At 33.0% G+C, this 24,028-nt stretch overlaps 1 protein-coding gene across 1 annotated transcript; it reads right to left on the reverse strand.

Annotated features, from left to right (window-relative positions):
- Positions 1-4,353: 4,353 nt before the first annotated feature.
- On the reverse strand, positions 4,354-23,280 carry LOC106670503 (putative glycerol kinase 5). Its single transcript, XM_014400935.2, has 11 exons — positions 22,856-23,280; positions 15,199-15,292; positions 14,531-14,700; positions 14,081-14,170; positions 13,496-13,813; positions 13,310-13,436; positions 13,135-13,239; positions 11,722-11,816; positions 9,768-9,931; positions 9,399-9,532; positions 4,354-5,867 (listed from the first exon to the last, which is right to left on the reverse strand). The coding sequence occupies exons 1-11, from the start codon at positions 22,970-22,972 to the stop codon at positions 5,707-5,709; spliced, it is 1,575 nt and encodes a 524-aa protein (XP_014256421.1). The 5' UTR covers positions 22,973-23,280; the 3' UTR covers positions 4,354-5,706.
- Positions 23,281-24,028: the final 748 nt, after the last annotated feature.

Consider the following 24,028-nt stretch of genomic DNA (forward strand, 5'->3'; position numbering starts at 1 on the left):
CAAATAAACGTTTCTCATCGGACGTTCTTCTTTTCCCTAGGGGCACCATTGCTTTTCGAGCGGGAACTCACATTTTTCAAACCTGTAAAAATTTAACATTAATTTAAAAAACCTGTTAAAAAAATTTAACAATAATGTGTTTCTTATTGACCTGTTGTTTCATAATTTGTTGAAGTCGTGAGGAGCAGGCAAGAATAAGGTAGTTTAGAAAAACACCTTTTTCATATTTTGCCGACGTTCGACCTTTATTCGGATCATCTTCAGGGCATAAAATGTGGTGCTATTCTTGTGGTGTCATATTGGTGTTGTGTGAAAGTGTTTTCTTTGAGTGTGGCAGTGGCTTGATATCCATGTTTGTAGGTGATACGTTCGTAAAAACCCATGTTGGTTGTGTTGTTGCTCACAAGTAGAAATGTGTGTTTCTTAGTAACCTGTTGTTTCATAATTTGTTGAAGTCGTGAGGAGCGGTCACGAAAGAGGTAGTTTAGAAAAACACCTTTTTCATTTTTTTGCCGACGTTTCGACCTTTATTCGGATCATCTTTAGGGCATAAAGTGTGGTGCTATTCTTGTGGTGTCATATTGGTTTTGTATGAAAGCGTTATCTTTGAGTGTGGCAGTGGGTAGATGTCCATGTTTGTAGGTGATATGTTCGTAAAAACCCATGTTGGTTGTTTCAGGACATAAAGTGTGGTGCTATTCTTGTGGTGTCATATTGGTGTTGTGTGAAAGTGTTTTCTTTGAGTGTGGCAGTGGCTTGATATCCATGTTTGTAGGTGATATGTTCGTAAAAACCCATGTTGGTTGTGTCGTTACTCTCGGGAAGAAATGTGTGTTTCTTATTGACCTGTTGCTTCATAATTTGTTCAAGTCGTAAGGAGCGGTCAAGAAAGAGGTAGTTTAGAAAACACCTTTTTCATTTTTTTGCTGACGTTTCGACGTTTATTCAGCTCATCTTCAGTGCATAAAGTGAGGTTCTTGTGGTGCCATATTGGTGTTGTGCAAGGTGAATTTGTATTCTGCTTTTTTATATGATTGTGACTGGGTGGGGGACTCGGTAAATCTGAGAAAATTTCTTTGATCATAGGCGGTTTGATTTAACTCAAAGGAAATCGAGAATGGGGATTTTCAGGATTAGATTTATGATTCGGCATTCAATATTGGAAAGGAAGTTAATTATCAAGAACGATAACGAAGGAAAGACAATATGACACCGCAAGAATCGAACCACACTTTATGTGAGGATTTCATCTTGGTTCAAAATTTAAATTAAATTGTATTTTTTCCAATCAACATGTTTTGTAATTTATCCAGGCCTTGAAGATGACCCAAAAAAGGTCGAATAATAAGCAAAAAAAATGAAAAAGGTGTTTTCTAAACCACCTCATTCTTGACCGCTCATCACGACTTCAACAAATTATTTAACAACAATAATAATTATAATTACACATATTTCCTGGCTGGATATGATCCCAAATGAATGTTACAAAGCTTGTACCACCAACTTCGCCTCCAAAAACCTCCCACATAACATCCCACGGGGATCTCACTCAGTTCCCTTTCTATTTAACATCTTCACTAAGGGATAGGGATAAAAGAGGTGGCCATAAGGCCTTCTAAACCTCGACTTGAGAAGATCTATTGTGCTCTTCTAATTTTATAAGTGACTGGCCAGCTTCAGATTGTTAATCAACCTCCAAAGCCTTGCCAACGGTTCCTAAGTGTAGGATATTGCGGTTTTTCTTCTCCTAGTTGCAAGAATCTTTACCTACATAGACCCTAAAAAAACATGAAATGGGTTTTGCATCTCTTCCTTTTCCTTGCGTCATCTGAACAGTGTTTCTTCTGCCTATACTCCAATGCATGCACTTCCTTAGGCGACTAGAATCCTGGTTCTGTTGTAGTTAACTCGTAATTCCTACCTAATTTTGGCGGATGGCCCTTTTATTAATCTCTTTGTGTGCATCATGCCTGGGATGATGTTTCACTAGGTTTTGAATTCACTTATTAAGAATCCATTTTATGATGTGTCCTTTTTGAGGCAAGTTGCAAAGCTACCTAGAGCGGCTTAGAGAATTCATACTAGCTCATTTTTGGACAACAAGCCCACTTTCTCATTGCCTCCTTGTCCCAAGCGCCCAGGGACCCAAGCCAGGGTCAGGTCATTAGTGTCACTGACTTCTGCCAGGGCTTCATGCAATTCTTTTGCTTTTTGACTTTACCTCACAAGCAAGTGAAAAATCACATCAAAATGAGTCAGTGAATGCATCCAAAATCTTCAAAACCTGAGAAATCACAAGAACCAATAATAACTTGTATAGGAAACAATGAAATTTGGGGTTATGAAAAAGCAGACACACTGAAATAGAATGGAAGTAAAAGGAGTATATAAAAAAAAGATAAAATTAAATTCATTCTTGTGCAAATCAAATTCACCATTTTACATATGAAATTCATCCTTTTGCAAATCAAATTCACTTTTTGCATTTGAAATTCACCCCTCTTTTGAAAATCAAGTACACTCCTTTGCAAATCAAATTCACCCTTTTGCATTTGAAAGTCACCCTTTTAGAAATTAAATTTCCCTTTTTGCAAACCAATTTCACCCTTCTGCCAGTCAAATTTATTATTTTGCGATTAAATTCACCTTTTTTTCAATCAAGTTCACTTCTTTGCAATTGAAAGTCACCATTTGGAAAATTGAATTTTCACCAAATCCAATCAAATTCACCTTTTTGCAAGTCAAATTAACCCTTTTGCAAATTAAATGAACTCTTTTGCAAATCAAATTCACTCCTTGCCAGTCAAATTCATCCTTTTGCAAATTAAGTTCACTCCTTTGCAATTGAAAGTCACTCTTTCAGAAATTAAATTCACCCTTTTTCATATTAAGTTCACTCTTTTACAAATCCAATTCACCTCTTCCTTACTAAATTCATTTTCTTATTTATCTAATTTACCTTTTTGCAAATTAAAGTTAACATTTTTCAAATAAAATTAACTTTTTTACTAAATATTGATAAATTGACAAATGCTTATCAAATATTGACATATCAATTGTATTTTATCTTGATTATAAATACGTGTTTTCTTATTAATAGTATAAAAGGATGTGGCTGCCATTAATAAATAAATTCAATCTTTTAAAATTCAAATTCACCTTTTTGTACATTAAATTAACTTCTTCCCCGCAGGATTATCAATTCCAATTGATCCATTATTTGTGTCAACTTGCCAACACACTTTTAGGTTGAAGATGTAATTGGTCAGTTCACCAAAGTTAAATGTAAAAAAAGTCCTGGCCCCAATAAAATACCTCTTACCTACAAAAATAACGCAACTTCAATATTGACTAAATTGAATTAAAATATCTCACTCACCCTAGGCACTTTTTCTGATGTTCTTAAATTCAGTTTTATAAAATCTTTTTTCAAATGCGTAGATAAAGTTTGTAGATAAAAGTTGTAGATAATGTTTATATGTAAAGAATCATATGCAAGCAATCTTTGCTTAAATGCTTAATAATCTCATAACAAATGGTATCCATTCCATTTTGAATCAACAAGCGGTTTCTATATACCTTTATTTTTCTAAAGATTTCGATCTTGCTAACCATGACATACTAATTAACAAACTTTCTTATTATGTTCACTAGTTTCGTGGTTGAGGGAAAATTCAAAAGGTGTGGTTGAGATGGGAGGTTGGTGTCCAAGTGGATCGAGGTCACGATAGCTCAAGTGGTAGAGCAGCGGCGTATCAAGCCGAAGATCGTGGGTTCAAATCCCGCTCGTGCCATTGACTTTTTTATCTCAACTGAAAACCTTAATTAATTGTTTCTTATTATGGCTGGTTCAATCAATATTTCTATTGCCTAAAACATATTTACATATTCTATCCTCTCTGGAGTAGCTCAAGGTTCACTACTGAGGCCTTTCTTGTTTTCTACATATTCTTCACCCTTTGTTGATGATCTGAAAATCTATGTCTATAGAATCAATCAGATTATAACACAACAAAAGTGTTTGTCCAAACTTGAATATTGTTGTGTATCAATAATAAATTGTTCCTCAACTTAAAAAAAGTATAACAGTTACTTTTTATCACTACAACTGATTGTATTTCTTCCATGATGTTGTAGTCCCAGTTGATGGCAAGTGTGTTTGCCTTTGGTTTTCCTCTGCTTCTTTGCACAATTCCATGAACTTTTCAGCTCGATTGATATATCAACAGGTTTTTCAGTCCTTGATATTTCATTTCTTTTCCATTGAATAATCGCATTATGTTATCAACACATTTTTACAGAAACAAAAGGAAATATAAGTAAGTAGAGAATAGTGTACAAAAAGACGAAAAGTCTGGAAAATATATCATACTTTATTATAACAATTACATTGTTGTATACAAAATTTGACAACAATTAACAACCATTTATACCGTAGTCGCAGTATTTATGATAAAAGGTACTTTTTAATCACAGAAAACATTTATAATTTATGCATTTTCATTTCCAAATTAATAATTGAGCAAGATAATTTGGTCCCATTTTCCATTAAATTTGTATTAGCTAATAAAAATTATATTTTTGATTAATAATAAATGTGAAAACACAACGAACATCATTAAATCTGTTTAACAAAGGAGGTGATTTAATAGTGTTAATATTACAATCATAAAAACACTAATTTTTTATAATTTAATATTAAATAATAATAATGATTCCACCTCAATGTTAACAGTAGTATATACTAGCATAGAAAAAAATAACACTTAAGTGTAAGATAACAAATAAAATGCAAACTATCACATATTTGTAGCAACACTAGTTTGTCTACAAATAAAACTTTGTAACTATGATGTTCATTTAGAACCATCAATGCATGCTGCACCCTTGTAATTTTATAGTCAAATAAATACACTGTATTCAGTAGCTAAAAACAACAAATATAACATAATAAATGCTAACATAATAATAGCTAAAAAAAAGTTTAATAATATAATTGCAAGGATGAGCAATGCATTGATTGTTTGGAGAATATAAGAATGTTAAGTGAATACCTTAATTGTACGATTGTCGAGTTATTGCGACTGGTAATCTGTCAAAAGGTGACATTGGCCAAAATAGTATGTAGCCCCGATTGTAAAAAATAGTGCAAAATTATTTCAAATTTTACAAGGGATCTAATAAAACAACCCAAGGTAAATATGTGCTTGCTTGTGGGTAAGTGTGGATATATGATTATTATCATAAATGAATTCTAAAATAAAATACTAATAGTCCCCAAACCAACTAAAAGTTAAAATTAAATTATGATTATCATGATAAGAGTAAATTACCAAAATGTCGACACTATATTCGTCAAAGTAATTTTATGAAATGGAATTAAAAAAATATCATTCAGCTTATGAAAATGGAATGAACATAATTCTCAAGTTAATAAATTCTAAAATTAACTTCAATTTTTCATAATTTATTGAACTGAATGATAAGCCTGAATGATATGTTCCCATAGCAAATTAAAACTCATTCATAAAACCACTGAACATGAAATAACTTTTATTGTGAGAGTTCAGTGTCAATCTCTCTAATAATGTTACAGGGCTTTTCTACCTATCTGGAATGAAATCAGATATTGTAATAATTCATTTAAAACATGTGAATATTACTTCATAAAAAATAATAAAATAAATAAATAAAACTTTTAAACTCTCACTTGTACCAAGCAAGAAATCTTGTAAGAGCTCCACGCCATAATTCGAAAGATTTTTTTCGTTTTACTATCAATTCCTCATCTTTAGGCGTGTTGTTCGGAGAAAACAGATGGCAGTTTCTACGCATTTTGCAGAAATCGGACTTTCCATTCCACACTCCTAAAATAGAAATATTAATGTTTTGATATAGTTATATAAAAATTAAGGTGTGTGAAATTAAAACAGCTCACACAATTAAGAAAAAAAAAGAAGATTTTTATCCATAAGTAAGCAATTTCTAATAATCCTGGTATTCCTGTCATTGCTATTTTGGTCTGTCAGGCTTGTTTTGGCATTTCACCATCTTTAGTGGTTGGACTGTTTTTTTTTTCCCTTGGATATCAGGGACTGGAGGAGTTCCCTCCTGAGCACTGCAGCTGAGCTGTACAGCTTATTGTACTTTATCCATGGCTCCATATTTTGGAGGAGGGCTCGCAACACAAATGTGAACTTGAGCCCTCATTGTACCGGTGTTCTTCCATCGAAGAAACTCATTTTTGAAGGGGGTTGGGACCAAATCGCTGAGATCCGATCCCGCCCCTTCCATTGATGAGTGCCGTGTCAATTTCTTTCAATCGCGGCCACCGGTCCCCTTAGGCGTCAGAAAAAGTCCAGAGGCGACGGTGGGGATCGAACCCACGACCTCGGGATCTACTAGCCGAGAGTCTGGCGCCTTAACCATTCGGCTACTGCGGCCCCCCTGGACTGTGTTAGTTAATCCATAAAACTTATAAAAGAACACAAAAAAAAGGTACCCAAGAGATGAGGCAGGGTTCCTTGCTTTGGCAAGGACCTGGTTTGCCAGGTCATTGGCTTTCGGGCAAGATCATTAGAAGCCAATACAGTAGAATATACCAGCGACTTCGGATTTGGAAGGAATCTTCGGTGAAGCCTTAGGGAGGGCAAGTATATCACTGGGAACGAGACTCTAGCTGGGCAATTGGCCGACTCCACCCTGGGTCCAGGATGATCATGCCGTGTTAAACAGTCGTCTACTCTACCATACCTTTACTAAGCTAAGTTCTTGGAACTTAGATTGAGGTATGGTGGTTTTTGGCTTGTCTCTTCACACTCGGGGTCTATGAAACTGAATCAGTGAAGCATCTCTCATGTATCAACAGCACTGTTGGCAGGTGGGCTGACTGTAGAAGAAGGGTCATCCTCACCCAATTAAGATTAGGACATGCAAGGTTGACAGACACTTTTGGACCAAAGAGGTATGTGTCCGCATGCAGAGAAAAGTTGTGAGTGAGTGCGAATGGGTTTGGATTTGGGGAATTGATTGCATTGGGGGTTGAAATGACCATGCTATTCATGGCTCCTGGTGCTCAACCTTGCTGTTCAGATAAGACCGATGCTAACTAACCCTGGTCTGCCAGCAACCAGAGTGAGTGATTCTCGAGGCCTGTAAATTACCTCGATTTATTGTAAATTACAAAAGCTGCAATTACCAGTTGACTGCAAGAAGTGATAGGCTCAACTCTGTAGATGTGTGTATGTAACTACATCCATGTGGAGATTTGAGCTTATATAAATCAGTAACTAGTAGTCAGATGGCCAAAATGACAAAACAAGCATGTCAGACAAGACCAACCGTTATAAGTAGAATAGGATGATGACCTAGTTTCAGGTTTATGACCTCACTGTCCACACCCAATTAATTACCCCAAATTATTGTTGAGAATAAAATCTCTTAGGATATATGAACTATAAAGTTTAAACACTGGTGGTACATTAAGGGGGGGTCAACCAATTTTCACATTCTTTTTTAGTAATTCTTCCATTTTCCTTTAATATCTTATAAAATAATTCTGATCACGAGAATTTGTCTCATTTTATTCATCACTTTTTTGTGAATATTTTTATAAGTTTTAATGCAACTGGACAGTTCAGAAGATGTTCAGAGTTAATAAACTCTTTGAAAATACATTTTAAAAAATTGTCTGATTTTTTGTTATTAACAGGAAATTTTGTTTTACTAATTTTTTTGCTTGAGTTTGAACATTTCATAACAATCTCCCCCTAATTATCATCAGTCAAAAATTTTTCTTACCAAGACCTGAATTTTATCTCCAAAAAAGTGTTCAACAAAACCTCTTTTTTTGTCCTTGTTAAAAAAAATTAAATAAATAAATAAAATAAAAATAAGCAATTCAAAATATTTAACAGAAGCAAAGAAAAAGGAACAGTAAAGTAAAAAAACTTCACTTTTACCAGTTTTTACATTCAATTTTTAAATTTTTGTGTTTTGTCTAGTTCAACACTACTTCCAACGAGACGTTCCACCAGACAGCAGAGCAGGATTACCCTTATATTGGGATTTATCCATTCGTAATTCACTCACATTCTTTTAATTAATTTGAATTTAACACTTTTAATTTTTAAATAAAGCACTTCTGAAATTTGTAAATCCTTTACACCAAACGATGCAAAAAAATTCTAGTTTAATATAAAAAAAACTCTTGGTTGGTTAACTTGGTTAAACTCCTTAATGATTGTATAGTATTCAAGACAAAAATTTAACTAATTCAAGATTGTTGAGCTTATGGGCTGGTGCATAAATAATGCAGGTTGTGAAAAAGCCTTGAAATTATTTTTAATTTTTATAATACAAAAAAATTTATTCGCAATATTTTCCACCACAATCTATACATCTTTGCCAATGTAAAATAAGCACTTGGAAGGAATTTTCAGCTTCACCACGTTCTTTAAAAAATTTATCCCTTAAGAAGGGATCAAAATGCCTAATAATGTGGAAGGCGAGAGGCCGTGTGAATATGGAGGGTGCTGTAAGGTTCCATATCATAATTTCGTAAGTTTCTTCAAGGTTGGCATTGCAACTGTGGCCTGACGTTGTTGTGAAGAAGGTCCTTACGGTTTACCAATGCTGGACAAAGTTTCCTGTGCATTTTGTCAATTTCTTGTAATTTTTCTTTGCTGTGATAGTTTCACCATAATTCAGTAAATTATAGTGAACAACACCAACAGTCACCATAACCTTTTTTGGGCGTAGATTTGGTTTCAGGAATTATTTTGGCACTTCATCCTTGTCCAACCACTGATCTGTACGGTTCCTGTTATTGTACAGAATCCATTTCTCATCACACGTGATGATTCGATCGAGAAATTACCAATTTACTCCAGATGGCAAACAATGATTGAGTGGTCAACACTAAGCTCTTTCACAATTTCCCGTGATGTCTTGTGTTTCTTCAATCAACGTTTTGAGTTGGTCGTCAGCCACTACCGAAGCCTACTGCGACCTCGATTGAAATCTCCAAGAAGAAATCTCTGAAATCATCGCTGCACCATGCTTCTCTCCTCCTTAACTGTATTGATGTTACGTGTGCTTTACGCTGCACTTCACCCAAGTTTAAAATCATATTCATTCAAACTTGACAAAAATCTAATTTGGAAATATTTAATTTCGCAGGTCCTCACTCTTATAAAATTCAATATAAATTAAAATGTTTTGTATAATAGTATTAGTATATCCATAATTTAGATTTGAGGATTTAGCTTTGTTTACAGCACAAGCACCTGCGAAAATAAAACAAATTTTCAAAACCTGCATAAATTTTGCACCAACCCAATATATCATCAATCTAGTGTAAACTGAAACAGTTACAACTGTATAGTAGCAGAACATACCAGAAGCTAAGCCTGCTAGATAAGCGGCTCCCATTCCGGACATGTCAGCAATTGGTGGTCTTTCAACTTTCAGACCAGTGAGATCAGCTAGCACTTGCATGATGAAATCGTTCTGTGACACACCTCCATCAACTCTTAAAATAAAAAGAATGAATATTAAAATACCTAAAACCCTTAAAATTTTTAACATAATTGGACTTTTTTTTTTTAAACAGAACAATGTAAGTGCATACAATATCAAAACTATTTATACTATTATTCAAAATTAATTTTATTATTGTATAATATGCTTGTTTAACATAGTTTAAAGCTTTATTTTTAATGTGATTTCATAGTGAAGAATTTTTGACATTTTTTTGTTTGTGCTACCTTATTAACGAAGCACCATAGTTAGTTTCTCTTTTGAAGGCATCGTACAAAAGAACAACTCGAAAAACAATACTTTCAAGTATCGCCCGAAGTAAGTGTTCTTTTTTTGATGTCGGTTTCACTCCAATAAATCCTGCGCTTGCTTGAGCATCATTGATTGGCGCCTGTTAACAAGAAAATAAAAGATGAATGTCAATTATTTTAAAGATATTAACTTTGAACTTTATTATACAAATGTGTGGTGTTTAGTGACTATTAATTAATAATTATTTGGAGATTGTGAGATGCGGTCTGATGTGACTTAGGTTTAGAAAAACATGTTCTTTATCATGCCAATGTTTCGATTGGACCTGGGATTTATAAACATTGTTTAAGTTATACGAATTCACGTAGGATGTGAAAAAATAAATTTATACACTGATATTAATTTTAGACTCAATCAAAATATTTGTACTCACTCAAAGTGTTTGTTTTCTGTGTAAATGTGTCATTATTGTGTGTCGTGTTGAGAGTGTTGTTGTTTTATGTTTATATATGTTGGATTTTGAAGGGGTGGGGAAGGAAATAGAGATAGAAATCAATTTTTATATGAGGAGTCGGCTTTTTTGAGGTGAAAGGAGCCAGCAATGGGAAAAAATGGGTGATGGTTCAGCCTGATTATCCTTTCAAAATTATACAGATGGGGATAATTAGGGAAAGGAAAGACAAATTGTTGAAGAATTAGACTATGTCGAAATGTTTGATGTGTGGAATGTAATGACTGGTGTTGTATTATGTTTTGTGTGATATATGTATGTTATTGATATTGAATTTGATTAATGATATTAGCATAGCGACTGAGTTTACGTGTATATTTTGTAATTGATTCTGTATTTATCCCTGTTGATGTAAAAAATTGTTCTGTGTGTAATATTTTTGGTCTGTTGAAATAGATACTGTGTTGGTGTTCAAAATGGTGGGTAGCCAGTGCTGTAGGATTTTGTTTGGGTTTTTTGCAATCATAGATATGTTGCTTTACTCTCTTATCCAGATATTGGGATGTTGCTATAAAATTTAAAAATTGATTTTGTAAATTATACACGTTGGCATGATAAAGAACATGTTTTTCTAAACCTACATCACCACACCAGACCACATCTCATGATCTCCGAATAATTTATTTAACAAAGTTTTAACTCGATTGTTCTGTAATCAACTTGCTTATTCTCACTTTATATTTTAATCGTGCAACTTTTTTTACAAGACTTTTACAAGATCTTAACTATGGTGTGAATGAAATGAAATAGGATGATCAAAGACAATCTAACAGTTGACAGTTATGTAAATATCGATAATGTAAAGAATGAATATTATATTATATAGGATAAACAATAAAAGTTGTTTTAGTTTACACAATATTGTAATTCTTTGGATTTCCTTATTTTCAATTAAAACAACTTTATTCGCCGACGGACCTCGTTTCAGGCAAACCTAAAATTCTTGCCATGTAACGCTGATTTCTTCCAACCTCAATGAGTGCAATGGCAATGGGAAACTTGCTTGTGTGCACAATAGTGAATAAAGGCATTTTTAAAGGATTAAATGCCTTTGTTGATTGATGATATACATTGTGGGGATTTTAAATCAAATTAGGAATTACGTAGTTGCGAACCCTCGTTAAAAAAAAGAAAGAAAAAGTAGTTTTGCCTCACAATCAACGATAAAAACAAATACTTTTCATCTTATTATAATTACTAAATCATTTTTATTATTAAATAAAAAATATGGCCAAAACATTGTCAAATTACAAAAGAAATTAAAATTTCAAAGTGTGCCACTTTTTTGTGGGGTAGTTATTTAAAAAACAATAAATAAATACAAAAGTAAAAAAATTGATAGCTTTTGTATTTTGTTTCATTTATGAACAATATGAAACAATTGTGCAAGCTATTTGCTATCATTTAATCAAATTTACCTGCAGGCCCCCAAAAGCAGGAATAAAAAAAACTCCATCATTGTCCGTCAATGAAGCTGCAACTGACGAGCACTCATCTAAGTCTTCAATGAAACCTAGTAAACAAATTTAACAATAAATTTGATTTGAACTGTTTAATCTTATTAAAAGTGAAGTGACTAGTGAAAATTAATAAATATACTAGTTATAGTCTAAGAATACTGATCATGCAACTAAGAATTGGTATGACTTGTCTTGGTATGTAAGTCCGAAAGAAGACTGAATGGATGATAACAAACCAAAAATTGTCAGAGGTATTAAGCCCTACACACAAACCGGTTTGGACTGAGATGTTTATCACAGAGAGAGAGAAAGAGAGAAGTTTGAATTGGGTTTGAAAAAGTTCAATTTGGATTTACTAATGATCAAAGTTAAATTTTGATTTGAAAAAGTTTTTGTTGTTTAGAACAGGACTATTTGGGCTTGAAAATCTTTCAATTTGATAATGCCCAATTTGCATTGGAATAAGTTTGATTTGGGATTGAAAAAGTACAACTTAGGTTTGAAAATATCCAATTTGGTTTGCATTAAGTTAAATTTGAGTTTGAAAAGTACAATTTGGGTTGAATAAGTTCGATTTGGGATTGAGAAAAAATAAAAATAAAAAGGGGTTTGGAAAAGGACTATTTGGGTTTGAAAAAATCCAATTTGGAATGGAATAAGTCCGATTTGGGATGGAATAAGTATGATTTGGGATTGAAAAAATCCATTTTTGGCTTTAAGAAAGTGCAATTTCGTTTAGAAAAAGTTCAATTTGGTTTGGAATAATTAGTTCCATTTGATTTGGCAAAAATTAAATTTGTTTTGGAACAAATATAATGCTCTGTAGAAGAAGTTTGATTTAGGCTTGAAAAAGTATAATTTCGGTTTAAATTAAGAGCACAGAACACTACCACTCCCCAAAAGATGATCTCACAGAATGGATTATGCTGATTACAGGCTTGGACCACCTGATATTTTCTTCAAGCATAGAAAAGATTCCCGTTTGTAGTTTCTTTTAACCGAGTATATGTGCAACATTTGCAACTGTTTGCAGAGACAAGTAGTACATAAACATTTAATAATCATACAGTTGGGAATAGTTGTATACAAAAATTAAAAATTTTAAAAATTGTGTGAAAATCTAATGAAATCGTTGGAAAATTTGCAATATTCTATTGGTAAATAAATATTTCAGTGTATCTAGATTGATTGAAACGACCTGAACAGAAATTTTATAATTATACAAAAAAAAATAATAATAATTGTACAATTGATTATTCTATCCAAATTACCCAACTTGTTTTTATATTTTTATGATATTATATATGTTTTTTGAATTAAAATTGTTAAAAAAAAATAGGAGATGACTTATTTTATTAATCATATGCGTACCCATTTGTTGAGCCCATTTAATTACTGTTCCTGTGTCATTAGAAGCACCCTCGGCTAAATAAACTAGTTCATCTTTGTACCTCCAACCAACAACAGGATAAAGACCTAAAAAATATATACGTGCTATAACTTATGACTCAAAGAATAATTAAACAAAATGATAAATGATAAAGACCAGCTACAGATGCATGAGGTACTGATCCTGTGTTTACATTTAGGAATGTACCAGTACCCAGTGTGACTTTCAAATCCCCTTCCGAGAAACAACACGAACCGTAAAGTGAAGCAGATTGATCTGCGACCTATAAAAATAGAACCAGTGAGCTAAAGAAACAGTTTGTTTAAATTTTTAATATCGTACAACTGATCGAATTGGAATCGCATGGCCCAAAATACTCGGTGATATCTCTCTAAAATGATCTCCAGCAGAATCGACCACAGTCGGAAGCATTTTGATTGGAATATTGAATAATTTTATTGCCCAATCAGCCCAACACATAGTAAAAGGATCGAATAGACCAGTAGCACTAGCATTTGATACATCAGTTAAATGGATTTTCCCCTCGGTAAATTTATGAAGTAACCATGTGTCAATAGTACCAAAAGCCACATTTCCAGCAACTGCATCTTCTGACAATCCAGGAATATTTTTTAAAACCCAAAGCAGTCTCACCGTTACCTGAAACAAAACCAAAATTATTAATGCGAGTATTTATCTTTTACCTATCTAAGCAGCATGGAAGGATTTGTTGATTTTAGCATGAATTTCATAAACATTTTTTTAAAAGGTCCCCAACAATGGAGTGTGTTTTTTATTATTGTTGAATTACTTTACACTTATAAACGTCAAAATAAAGTCCAAGCAAAAATTGAAAAAATCAGTAAACAGACAATACAAAGATAATATGAATAATTCAAAGTAATGACTAAATGTATTAATAAATACCTGAACATTCATTAATTTGAGTACACTTCCAGCTAAAAATCGTTTGCTTCGAGATAATGTGTACAAAGCTTTTGATACACCTCTAAGGCACTAGAACAGAAAATCAATCAAATATTTAAGGGCTATACAACTCTAGTGCTTTGATATTTGTATCAACAGTTTAAAATTTCAATTTTAATCATTTAACATGTTGCCAACTGTCTGAGTGGGGTGGACGCACGATCTGCGCCCTCCCATTTATACATTTTATACTCTCCACTTCACCTGCTGATTCCGATCGAAATTCCAAGAGCAGCCTTAAAAAATCATTTGCATTATTTTTATGTACCAAAGAGCTACTCTACGTGATACATTGGGTTCTGCCTGGGCAGCCAAAATGGCATAGGACACAGTCATCGTGTTAAGAATATTTGTACCGCCATAATAATTTTACTTTTTTTTTTAACATACCTTCATTGTGTACGAGGAATTTAGATTCTTCACCATTTCATCAGCCCGGATATCTTTCCATGTTATGAATTTATGATATGGCACATTTGTAAGCCTGTTCCAAGTAACAAAAGTACATCTCTGGCAAGATATGCCTAAACTTTTAATCTGAGAAACATTAATTTCCGTTTCTGAAAAAAAATGTAAGTATCATTCATAATATTTCATGAAGTATTATATAAACAGATAAAATGGGTTAAAAAAAAAAACTTTTTATGTGAAAATATGTAACAATGTTTTCCATTAAAAAAATTAATATTATTTAAATTTGGATTAGTAAGAATTTACCAGTAAACACACCTTGCTAACCAACTGATAGGATTTTAATCTAACAGCTAATAATTGGTCAGTTAATCAAAAATTATTTTAAAAACAATTAATTTAAAAGCCTACTAACCAAACTGAAAAATAAGCTGTATTATTCAATCAAAAATGAATCATAATTATAACATCTATGGGGAATTTTAACGACTTGGGTCATTTTACCTCAAATTAACTAAACATCAAATTACTTTGGACTTTTTGAGTTCGTATGGATTGATAAAAGATTGGTAACACAATTTTTTATGTGAATACGTGTATTAAATGTAGCTATTTCTAAAATTGGCAATTTAAAGTTGGCAACTTACTTTTGATGGCTGAAGTCATTACATTTACAATTTGGTTCCATAGACTTGTTGGATCAATTTCCACATAGCCAGGCTTAGGATATAAAAGCTCAACCTGTAAAATAATACACCATGATTTGCTGAGAACAAAACATTTTAAATTTCTGTGCCTTCTGATGGACTTAATTTCTCCCAAAAGGCCTTATAAATTACGGAATGGGAACTTGACACTAGCCTTCATATTCAAAAGAATAAGGGACAATCTAGTGACAAGTCATTATCGTCAGAACCTCAAGAAGAAATTGCACAATATACAGACGTATTTCAAGGAAAATTTCTTGGAAAAGTTCAATTTGGGGTTGAAAAAGTACATTTTGGTTGTGAAAATTGTGAAGATTCCAGAAAGGATTCTTAAACAAATTTTTGCGGGGATTAAAAATTAATTTGTAATATTAAGCTGGAAAAGGAGAATATTTCGGCTAATTGCTGTGAAAGCGTATTATGTAAGACTAGGCCATCGGAAGTTTCCACGATGCTGAGATTAGGCCTTCTCTTCCACACAAACCCCACACAGCCAAACGAAGCTGGCAAAATAATAACACTGTGTAATGTGGGTCATTCCCAGGCAATTGCCACAGAAATATTTACTGTGGTGCGGACAAGTGGCCTTATCGCATAAGCTCTAGTGTTAGCTAATGCCCGGATGACACCCGAAAAGCACAACAAACTGGGGAAGAAAAACAGGCAATCAAGTCACAAGAAATCATAACAGTGTTTCCTAAGCTTGATGGGTTCTCCACCTTCACCCTGACTGATTGGCTTAAATATGATCCCAAAAAGGAGAGACACAATCAGAATATAGCTTCGGGGCAGTCGTCTTGGCAGTAGGAGTTGATCAAGAAGTCAGTAGGAGTCGGCCAGGAGAAATAAGAGAGTCAGTAAGAGGCAGGCAGAGTCAGTAAAGAGAACAGTAGCTGTGGCAGTCGGTGCAGAGTTCGCAGAGTCCTAGTCAGAGAAGAGAACCGGTGCGGCCGGAGTAGTCGGCGCAAGTTCGCAGTGTCAGAAGAGAACTGGTGGCCCGAAGTAGTTGTAGTAATACAAATACCAAGACAGATTTCAGATTTCAAGGCTGTGGCCGAATTTTGAATAATACATTCCTCGAGGAATAAACTGACTTAGGATAGGAATAGAGATTTGTTAGAAAACTATACTGGTTTATTTATTTAATTACTAGGGATAGAAATTATCTAAGAATTAAGTTGTGTAAATTATGAGTAGGAATAGAGATTTGTTAAAGAGCTAAATGAGTGTGTTTATTTAGTTTATAAGCAGGGATAGAAACTGTTAGAGACTAAGTTGGTAAGTTTATTTAAATTATAAGTACTTAATTGTGCAGTTTATAAATAAGAATAGGGGATTGTTAATTTTTTGGAAAAAGTACAAGGCAATTTAGAAGATGTACAATTTAGGTTAGAATAAATTAAATTTGGGTTTAATAAAAAATTTAAAACAGGTTTTATAATGTCCAATTGGTTAATATTACTTTAATCTGGGATTGAAAGAAAGCTTAAAAATGGGTTTGGAAAAAGGACTATTTGGACTTGATAAAATTCAATTTGCATTGAAAAATGTCCAATTTGGTTTGGAATAAGTTAGCATGTGTTTGAAAAAATTCAGTTTGGGTTTAAAAAAAGTTCAGTTTGGGTTTAAAAAGTCCAATTTGCTTTGGAAATAGTTCAATTTTGATTTGGGAAAAAATTAAATTGCTTTGGAAAAAGTATAATGCTGTTTAAAAACAGTTTGATTTAGTCTTTAAAAAGTACAATTTGGGTTTAAAAATGTTCAATTTGGTATGGCAAATATAAATTTCATTTTGAAAAAGTATAATGCAATTTGTCATAAGTACAATTAAGGGTTGAAAAAGTACAATTTGGGCCTGGAAAAAAAGAGTTCCGTTTGGGTTTGAAAATTTTCAATTTGGGTTTGATAATGTACAATTTGAGTTGGAATAAGTGCAATTTTTGTTGAAAAAAGTTTTAATTGCGTTTGGAAAATGGACAATTTAGTTTGGAATAAGTTAGGATTTAGAATCGAAAAAGCACAAGTTGGGTTGAAGCGTTTAGGTATTGTTCATTTGTTTTTTTACAGCAATCCTCCTGTTTGAAGAATATTTTTTTATTTGAAAAAAAAAAAAAATTGGAATTTACTGAAAGATTTTATAAAAAAATCTTAATCTATTTTGTAACCGTGGACAATATAACAAAATCTACTGAAGGTGTAATTGTTAAAAGGACAATTCAGTGAGTCATATAACAAAAATTTAATTCCCCTAACGATTTTTGTCTATGTACTCTGTATTTTATCTCAAATGATTATTTCAGTTCTATGAAAACTACTGTTCTACTATGAAATCATAACTGAAAGAATCATGAGATAACTTTTTTTGTGCAAACAAAGAATATTTACGTAAAAATACTTGTTTATTCTGATTATCCTGTTATTTGATACATTTAAATAGTATGAATATTTAATATTTTAAAATAACGCCTTCAAAAGGGCAATTAACTATTCTTTCCATGGCTGTAATTTTTTTCTTCAAACAAATAACCTACACAATTGTTTCGATATTTTATTTATTTATTTTTAATAACAAATATTCCTCAAGCAGGAGGATCGTTATAGAAAATGAATAAACAAACCTAAATACTTCAAACTCAACTTGTACTTTTCCATTCTCAAATTGACCTTTTTTTTCAAACCCAAAATGAACTTATTCCAAATCAAATTGAACATTATCAAACCCAAATTGACAATTTTCAAACTAAGATTATCTGTCCTTTTCCAAACCAATACAACATTTTCCAAAACCAAATTTAACTTATTGTGACCTAAATTGGTCATTATAAAATCCAAATTGAACGTTTTCAATCCAAAATTGAACTTATTCTAATGCAAATTGTACTTTGTTCCAAGCCCAAAAAGTGCTTTTTCTAAACCCCCATACTTTTTTCTAACCCAAATTGAATTCTTTTTTTCAACCCCGAAAAGTCCTTTTTCTAAACCCAGTTTATACCTTTTCCCAACTCAAATCAAACTTATTCCAACTCAAATTGGACATTATCAAACACGAGTTGAACGTTTACAAACCCAAACTAAACTTTTTTCAAACTCAAATTTTACTTATTCCAACCCAAATTGGACATTATCAAACACAAACTGAACTTTTTCAAACACAAACTTTTTCAATCCCAAATTTAAAATTTGTACTTTTTACAAACAGCGTTATAGTTATTTCAAATCAAATCCAATTTTTTCCAAATGAAATTTAGTATTTGCCATACCAAATTGGACATTTTTAAAGCAAAATTGTACTTTTTCAAGCCTGCGAACGTTTTCTAAACCTCATTATATTTTTTCTAAAGTACATTCAATTTTAGCCAAATCAAACTGAACTCTTTTCCACACAAATGGAACTTTTTCAAACACAAACTGAACTTTTTTCCGACAGAAAAAAAAACTTTTAAAACCTACTGAATTTTTCAACCCGAATTGTACTTTTTTGAATCCCACAAACACAATCGAACTTATTCCAACCCAAATTGAAATTTTTTGTGTGTAAACAAATGAATATTTATACAAAAATGCACTCGTTTATTCAAATTATTTTTGTTATTATATCCATTTAATCAGTACGAATATTTAATATTTTAAAATATCTACTGTTCCAAAGGGTAACTGACTTCTATCCAAGGCTATAATCTTTTCCTTCAAATAAATACCCTACAAAATCTTTTAGATTAAAAAAAAATCTTCTCGAATAATAAAAAATTGATATCCGATCTATTATCATTTTGTCTTTCACTGATAATGGATATCTTAGAAGATATCAATTAAAACTGACAGTTCATCAAATCCTATTCCGTCAAAACACCGCTCCTGTTTGAAAAAGAAGCAGTGGGAAAAAGATCTAAGGTGGGCTAACCAACGTGGCTAGCTTGACTAAATCGTTTGGCTAGCAATTAGCACATATACGATAAATGGAAATAAAGTTCTCGGCCTCCTAAGTGGCTTACTAAGTCAACATTTACGTTTCCTTTGAGGTGTCATGTAATTGACTTGTTCAATAACAGCCATGTAGCTTAAGATATCAGGAACATGTCAAGGATGTAACTAATGAGAATCGCATGTACAAATGCCTGTAAATAAAACTATTATGTTTACTTTCTATGATAAGCCGAAAACGTTTAACACACATATAAAGATAATGGATTTAATAAAATAAAACGCCGCCTTTACAAACGACTACGTATAAAATTCAAATTACAATTTTGTTTTCTTCTTCCAAAACGAAGATTATGATGAATCGTAAAAACATCATTTGATGTAAACAATAATGGTAAAACTACGAGGATGAAGATTCGAGTGTGGAAAGATCGACAAATTTCAAAAGAAAATTTCTATTTCGCTGGCGCCGGTTCACAGGGCGTATAATATTCAAAACTGGAAAAAAATCTATCGATTTACTTTGAAAAATTGATTCCCTCGTTAAAATTTAACAAAGGGGGGAAGTAAGGCAGATCAATAAACGTTTAAGTGGAACTAGTGGAACATGATTTTATGATTTCCTCGCCCCGTGAAATCAATCGACAAGGATAAACTAATAGAAATGATGAATGATGGAATGAGTGTGGTATTCAATCCTTTAAAAAAAAAGATAGTTCCTACTCACATTAAGTTGTTTTCCAATGATACGGATTTCGAGCCCTAAACTCATCATCAGATTGAAGGATTTCTACACACGTCACCATGTCGAGAGACGTGTCGTAGAAATCTGATGATGAGCTAAGGGCTCGAAATCCGGAACACTCGAAAACAACTTACTGTAAGTAGGAACTATCTTTTTTTAAAAAAAAGGAGGATAAACTAATTTAAGAAAAAAATGTGCGCTTTTACCTTATAAAATGAGCTCAAATTTTTCAAATCAAATTGAAATATTTCCATACCAGATAAAACGATTCTAAACAAAAATCATCATTAGAATTGCTTATCTAATTAACTAAGATCTAAGATCTTAGAGATATCTAACTTATCTAAGATCTAATTAACTTTTTAACTTTTACATGTTTCAAGTTTAAAAAAAAATTTCTTTTTATGTAATAACTTGGTTGAGATAAAAACTCTACCGAGATAAAATCTCAACCAAGATCTTACATAAAAATAATTAATTAATTTAAAGAAGTAACTTGGTCAATTGACCACTAAAACGTAAATGGATTAAATAAAATAATTAAAGCTAATTAAAATTACCTAATAAGTCGAAAAAAATCCTCTTAAATATACATGTATTTAAAACATGATTCTTTTATAGGTCGAAATATCAACCAAAATAGACCTCTTTAAATTTATCTCAAATTAAAAATAGGTAAGTTAATGTGGCCAACATTATTTCCTTAACCGAGCATATTATAAATCCAAAGATTTTGCTAACCTACTTTGTATCACAGATTAAAAAAAAAAATTGTTTGAATAAAACATAATTCAGTATAGAGCTATTTAAATTTGGTGTGTAAAAAGGTCAATTTGCTTTGGAGAAAGTATAATGCGTTTAGGAAAAGTACAATTTAGGTTGGAGTAGGTATTATATATTTGTTCTATTACATTAGTACAAATTTTGTCTAATAACAATTTTTTTCTTGCATTATATGTTGTAACCTTTTTGCTATTTAATTATTTGACATTTGTCTACTCACTGTAAAGGGTCCAAGCTTTACTGTGAAAATGTTTTTTTTTTTTAATGAATTTATTTCTATTTCTGTTTATACAATGGGTTTGAAAAATGTTAAATTTTGGTTTGGTGGGAAAAAGTTTAATTTGGAATTTGCTTTGGAAAAAGTATTATGCGTTTTTAAAAAAAAGTTCGATTTGGGTTGGAATGAGTTCAATTTGGGTTGGATTATGTTCGAACTGGGTGGGAATAAGTTTCAATTGGGTAGAAAAAAATTATATTTGATTGATCAAAAATTTAATCAGCTTTGGTAAAAGTATAATGTGGTTTAGAAAAACTATGTGCAGTTTAGAAAAAGTTCAATTTAGATTGGGATAAGTACTATTTGGGTTTGAAAGTTTAATTGCAGTTTCAACATGTTTAAATGGGGGGGGGGTTTCTAAACTGTCCAATTTTGGTTGGAATAAGTTCGATTTTCGTTTGAAAATATCCAATTTGGGTTGGAATAATTTCGATAAGGGTTCGAAATGAAAAAGTTCAATTTGATTTGAAAAATTGAATTGGCTTTAGAGTACAAAGAAGACGTTTTAAAAGAAGTGCAATCTGTGTCCGTAAAAAGTTCAATTTTGGTTTGGAGATGTCCAATTTGGGTGGTAATAAGATTAATCTGGATTTGGAAAAAAAAAATATAAAAGTTCAATTTTGTTTCGAAAAGTGCCCATTCAGGTTGGAATGAGTTCGATTTTGGCATGAAAAATTAAATTTAGATTTGGAATAAATTCTTTTTGAGTTTGGGAGTAAGTACAATTTGGGTTTGAAAATATAAAAGTTCAATTTGGGTTGAAATAAGTTCGATTTTGGTATGAAAATAGCTTGAGAAAAGATCAATTTGGGTTTGTAAAAAAAAGAACGTGCAAATTTGGTTCGAGTGTCCAATTTGGGTTGGAATATGTTCGATTTTGGTATGAAAAATTCAATTTAGGTTACGAATAAATTATATTTGAGTTTGGCAAAGTTCAATTTTGGTTTGAAAAAGTCAAATTGCGGTTGGAATGAGTTCAATTTGGTTTCAAACAGTGTACATTTTGGGTTGTAATATGTTCGATATTCGTATGACAAAAAGGTTAAAAAAAGTTCAATTTGGGTTTGAAAAATAAAAATATGAAAGTTCCATTCTGAGTTCGAAAATGTCCAATTTGGTTTTGAATACGTTAGATTTTGGTACCACAAAAATTCAAGATTTAAGTTAGGAAAAAGTACAATTTAAGATTACAAAACAGTTCCACTTGGGTTGGAAAAGTTAGATTTTGGTATGAAAGTAAGGCTTAAAAAAGCTCAATTTTGGTTGGAAAAATAAAACCATTCAAGTTTAATTTGGGCTTGAAAATGTCCAATTTGGGTTGGAATAAGTTTAATTCTGGTATGAAAAAAATTCAAGATTAGGGTTTGAAAAAGTACAATTTAAACCTAAAAAATTCAATTTGGGTTTGTAAAAAGTTTAATTTTTAAAAGCTGACTGGGAAGAAATTTTTCATGGCTTTTAATCTTTCATAATCTTTTACGAGACTTCTGGATGTTTCTGCGACGAGTGTCATTCCACGGGTGGGCAACGTACTTCTGAGCAGAAAATCCAAAGATTTCTCTTAGAAAGCGATACGTCGAATTTGCGAACGAGTGGGAACTAAGACGGGAATCATTTTTGTCGAATTGAAGATAGACATCGGATCTTTTCCTGTATGAAATTTCCTCAGGGAAATTATCGAGTTTCGTAAGAAAAACTTCACTTTCAATAAATAAATCTTATGATTGTGGCATGAAGTTTTGGACGGGTGAGGGGAAACCTGAGCATGTCGAAAAGTCGCGACCACTCGGAATAGTAATGTGTCAGATTCTAGTCAGTCTCTGTCGTGACACCCTCCCCGGGAAAAAGTGAATTGCTGTAGAAGGACTTACGGAACTGCTGTCGGATCCCTTGATGTTCCCGTTGACGTCGATTATGAAAAAGCGCACATTGGAGGTGCCGATGTCGAGGGCGCCGATGAACATCTCCTGGGGGAAGTCCGGCTCCATGATCGAAGTGCTAAAACGGCGTCACGGCAAGTCCGTTTGATGGGAATGAATGCCAGTGCTACGCGGCCGCGGGTTAGACGGGGAATGAGACGTACGATCCTATACGTCTCCTTTTATCCGACGATGTAGGCGACGGCGTGTTGAGCTTAATTAAAAACCGACTCCTCCGGCAAAAGGACATAGTTAGAAAATGTAATTTATCTAATCAGGTCCGGAAAGAAAACAACGTGTTTATTTTCATCTTTGGAAAGGTAACGGCGCGGTTCACGAAGAATCGGCTCTCGCCCCCGGCCAGCGACGGTTCTGTGAGTTTTCAAAACTGAACACGCCATCGTCTCACGCCTGCGTCCTGTCGACCGGCGGCCGGCGCCTTTAAACAAATTTCTCTCAAACTCCACGCTATAGATATTGCATACGGTTTGCATTCCAAGTCGAAGTGAAAGAGGCTGGAATTACTCTCCAGGAAGAAGTCACACGAGGCTTGGACGATCGCCGGACACGGCAGTGCATTCGGTGTTATTTTCTTCCAAGTTGAAGTGAAAGAGGCTGGAACTCTTTTCTAGGACGATCGCCGAACAAGGCAGTGCATTCGGTGTTATTTTCTTCCAAGTCGAATGAAAGAGGCTGGAACTTCTCTCTAGGACGATCGCCAGACAAGGCAGTGCATTCGGTGTTATTTTCTTCCAAGATGAAGTGAAATAGGCTGGAACATATTTCTAGGATGATCGTCGCAGAAGGTAGTGCCATAGGTGTTATTTTTTTCCAAGTCGAACTGAAAGAGGCTGGAACTTTGATCTAGGACATCGCCGGACAAGGCAGTGCATTCTCTATTATTTTTTTCCAAGTCGAAGGGAAAGAGGCTGGAACTCCTTTCTAGGCAGATCGCCGGACAAGGCAGTGCATTCGATGTTATTTTCTTCCAAGTCGAAGTGAAAGACGCCGGAACGTTTTTGTAGGACATCGTCGGACAAGGGAGTCCATTCGGTGTTATTTTCTTCCAAGTCGAAGTGAAATAGGCTGGAACATCTTTCTAGGACGATCGTCGGACAAGGTAGT

The sequence above is a fragment of the Cimex lectularius genome, unplaced genomic scaffold, assembly GCF_000648675.2.
Source record: "Cimex lectularius strain Harlan isolate CLEC.00 unplaced genomic scaffold, Clec_2.1 scaffold31, whole genome shotgun sequence".
NCBI classification, from domain to species: Eukaryota; Metazoa; Arthropoda; class Insecta; order Hemiptera; family Cimicidae; genus Cimex; species Cimex lectularius.

What these genes read in the sequence shown, in the direction of transcription:
- LOC106670503 (XM_014400935.2), bottom strand. Translation starts at nt 22,972, where the DNA reads ATGGAGCCGGACTTCCCCCAGGAGATGTTCATCGGCGCCCTCGACATC. An exon ending in TCAAATTAATGAATGTTCAG is followed by an intron (nt 13,814 to 14,080) that starts GTATTTATTAAT and finishes GTTTTGTTTCAG; the next exon opens with GTAACGGTGAGACTGCTTTG. An exon ending in ACCTCATGCATCTGTAGCTG is followed by an intron (nt 13,240 to 13,309) that starts GTCTTTATCATT and finishes TATATTTTTTAG; the next exon opens with GTCTTTATCCTGTTGTTGGT.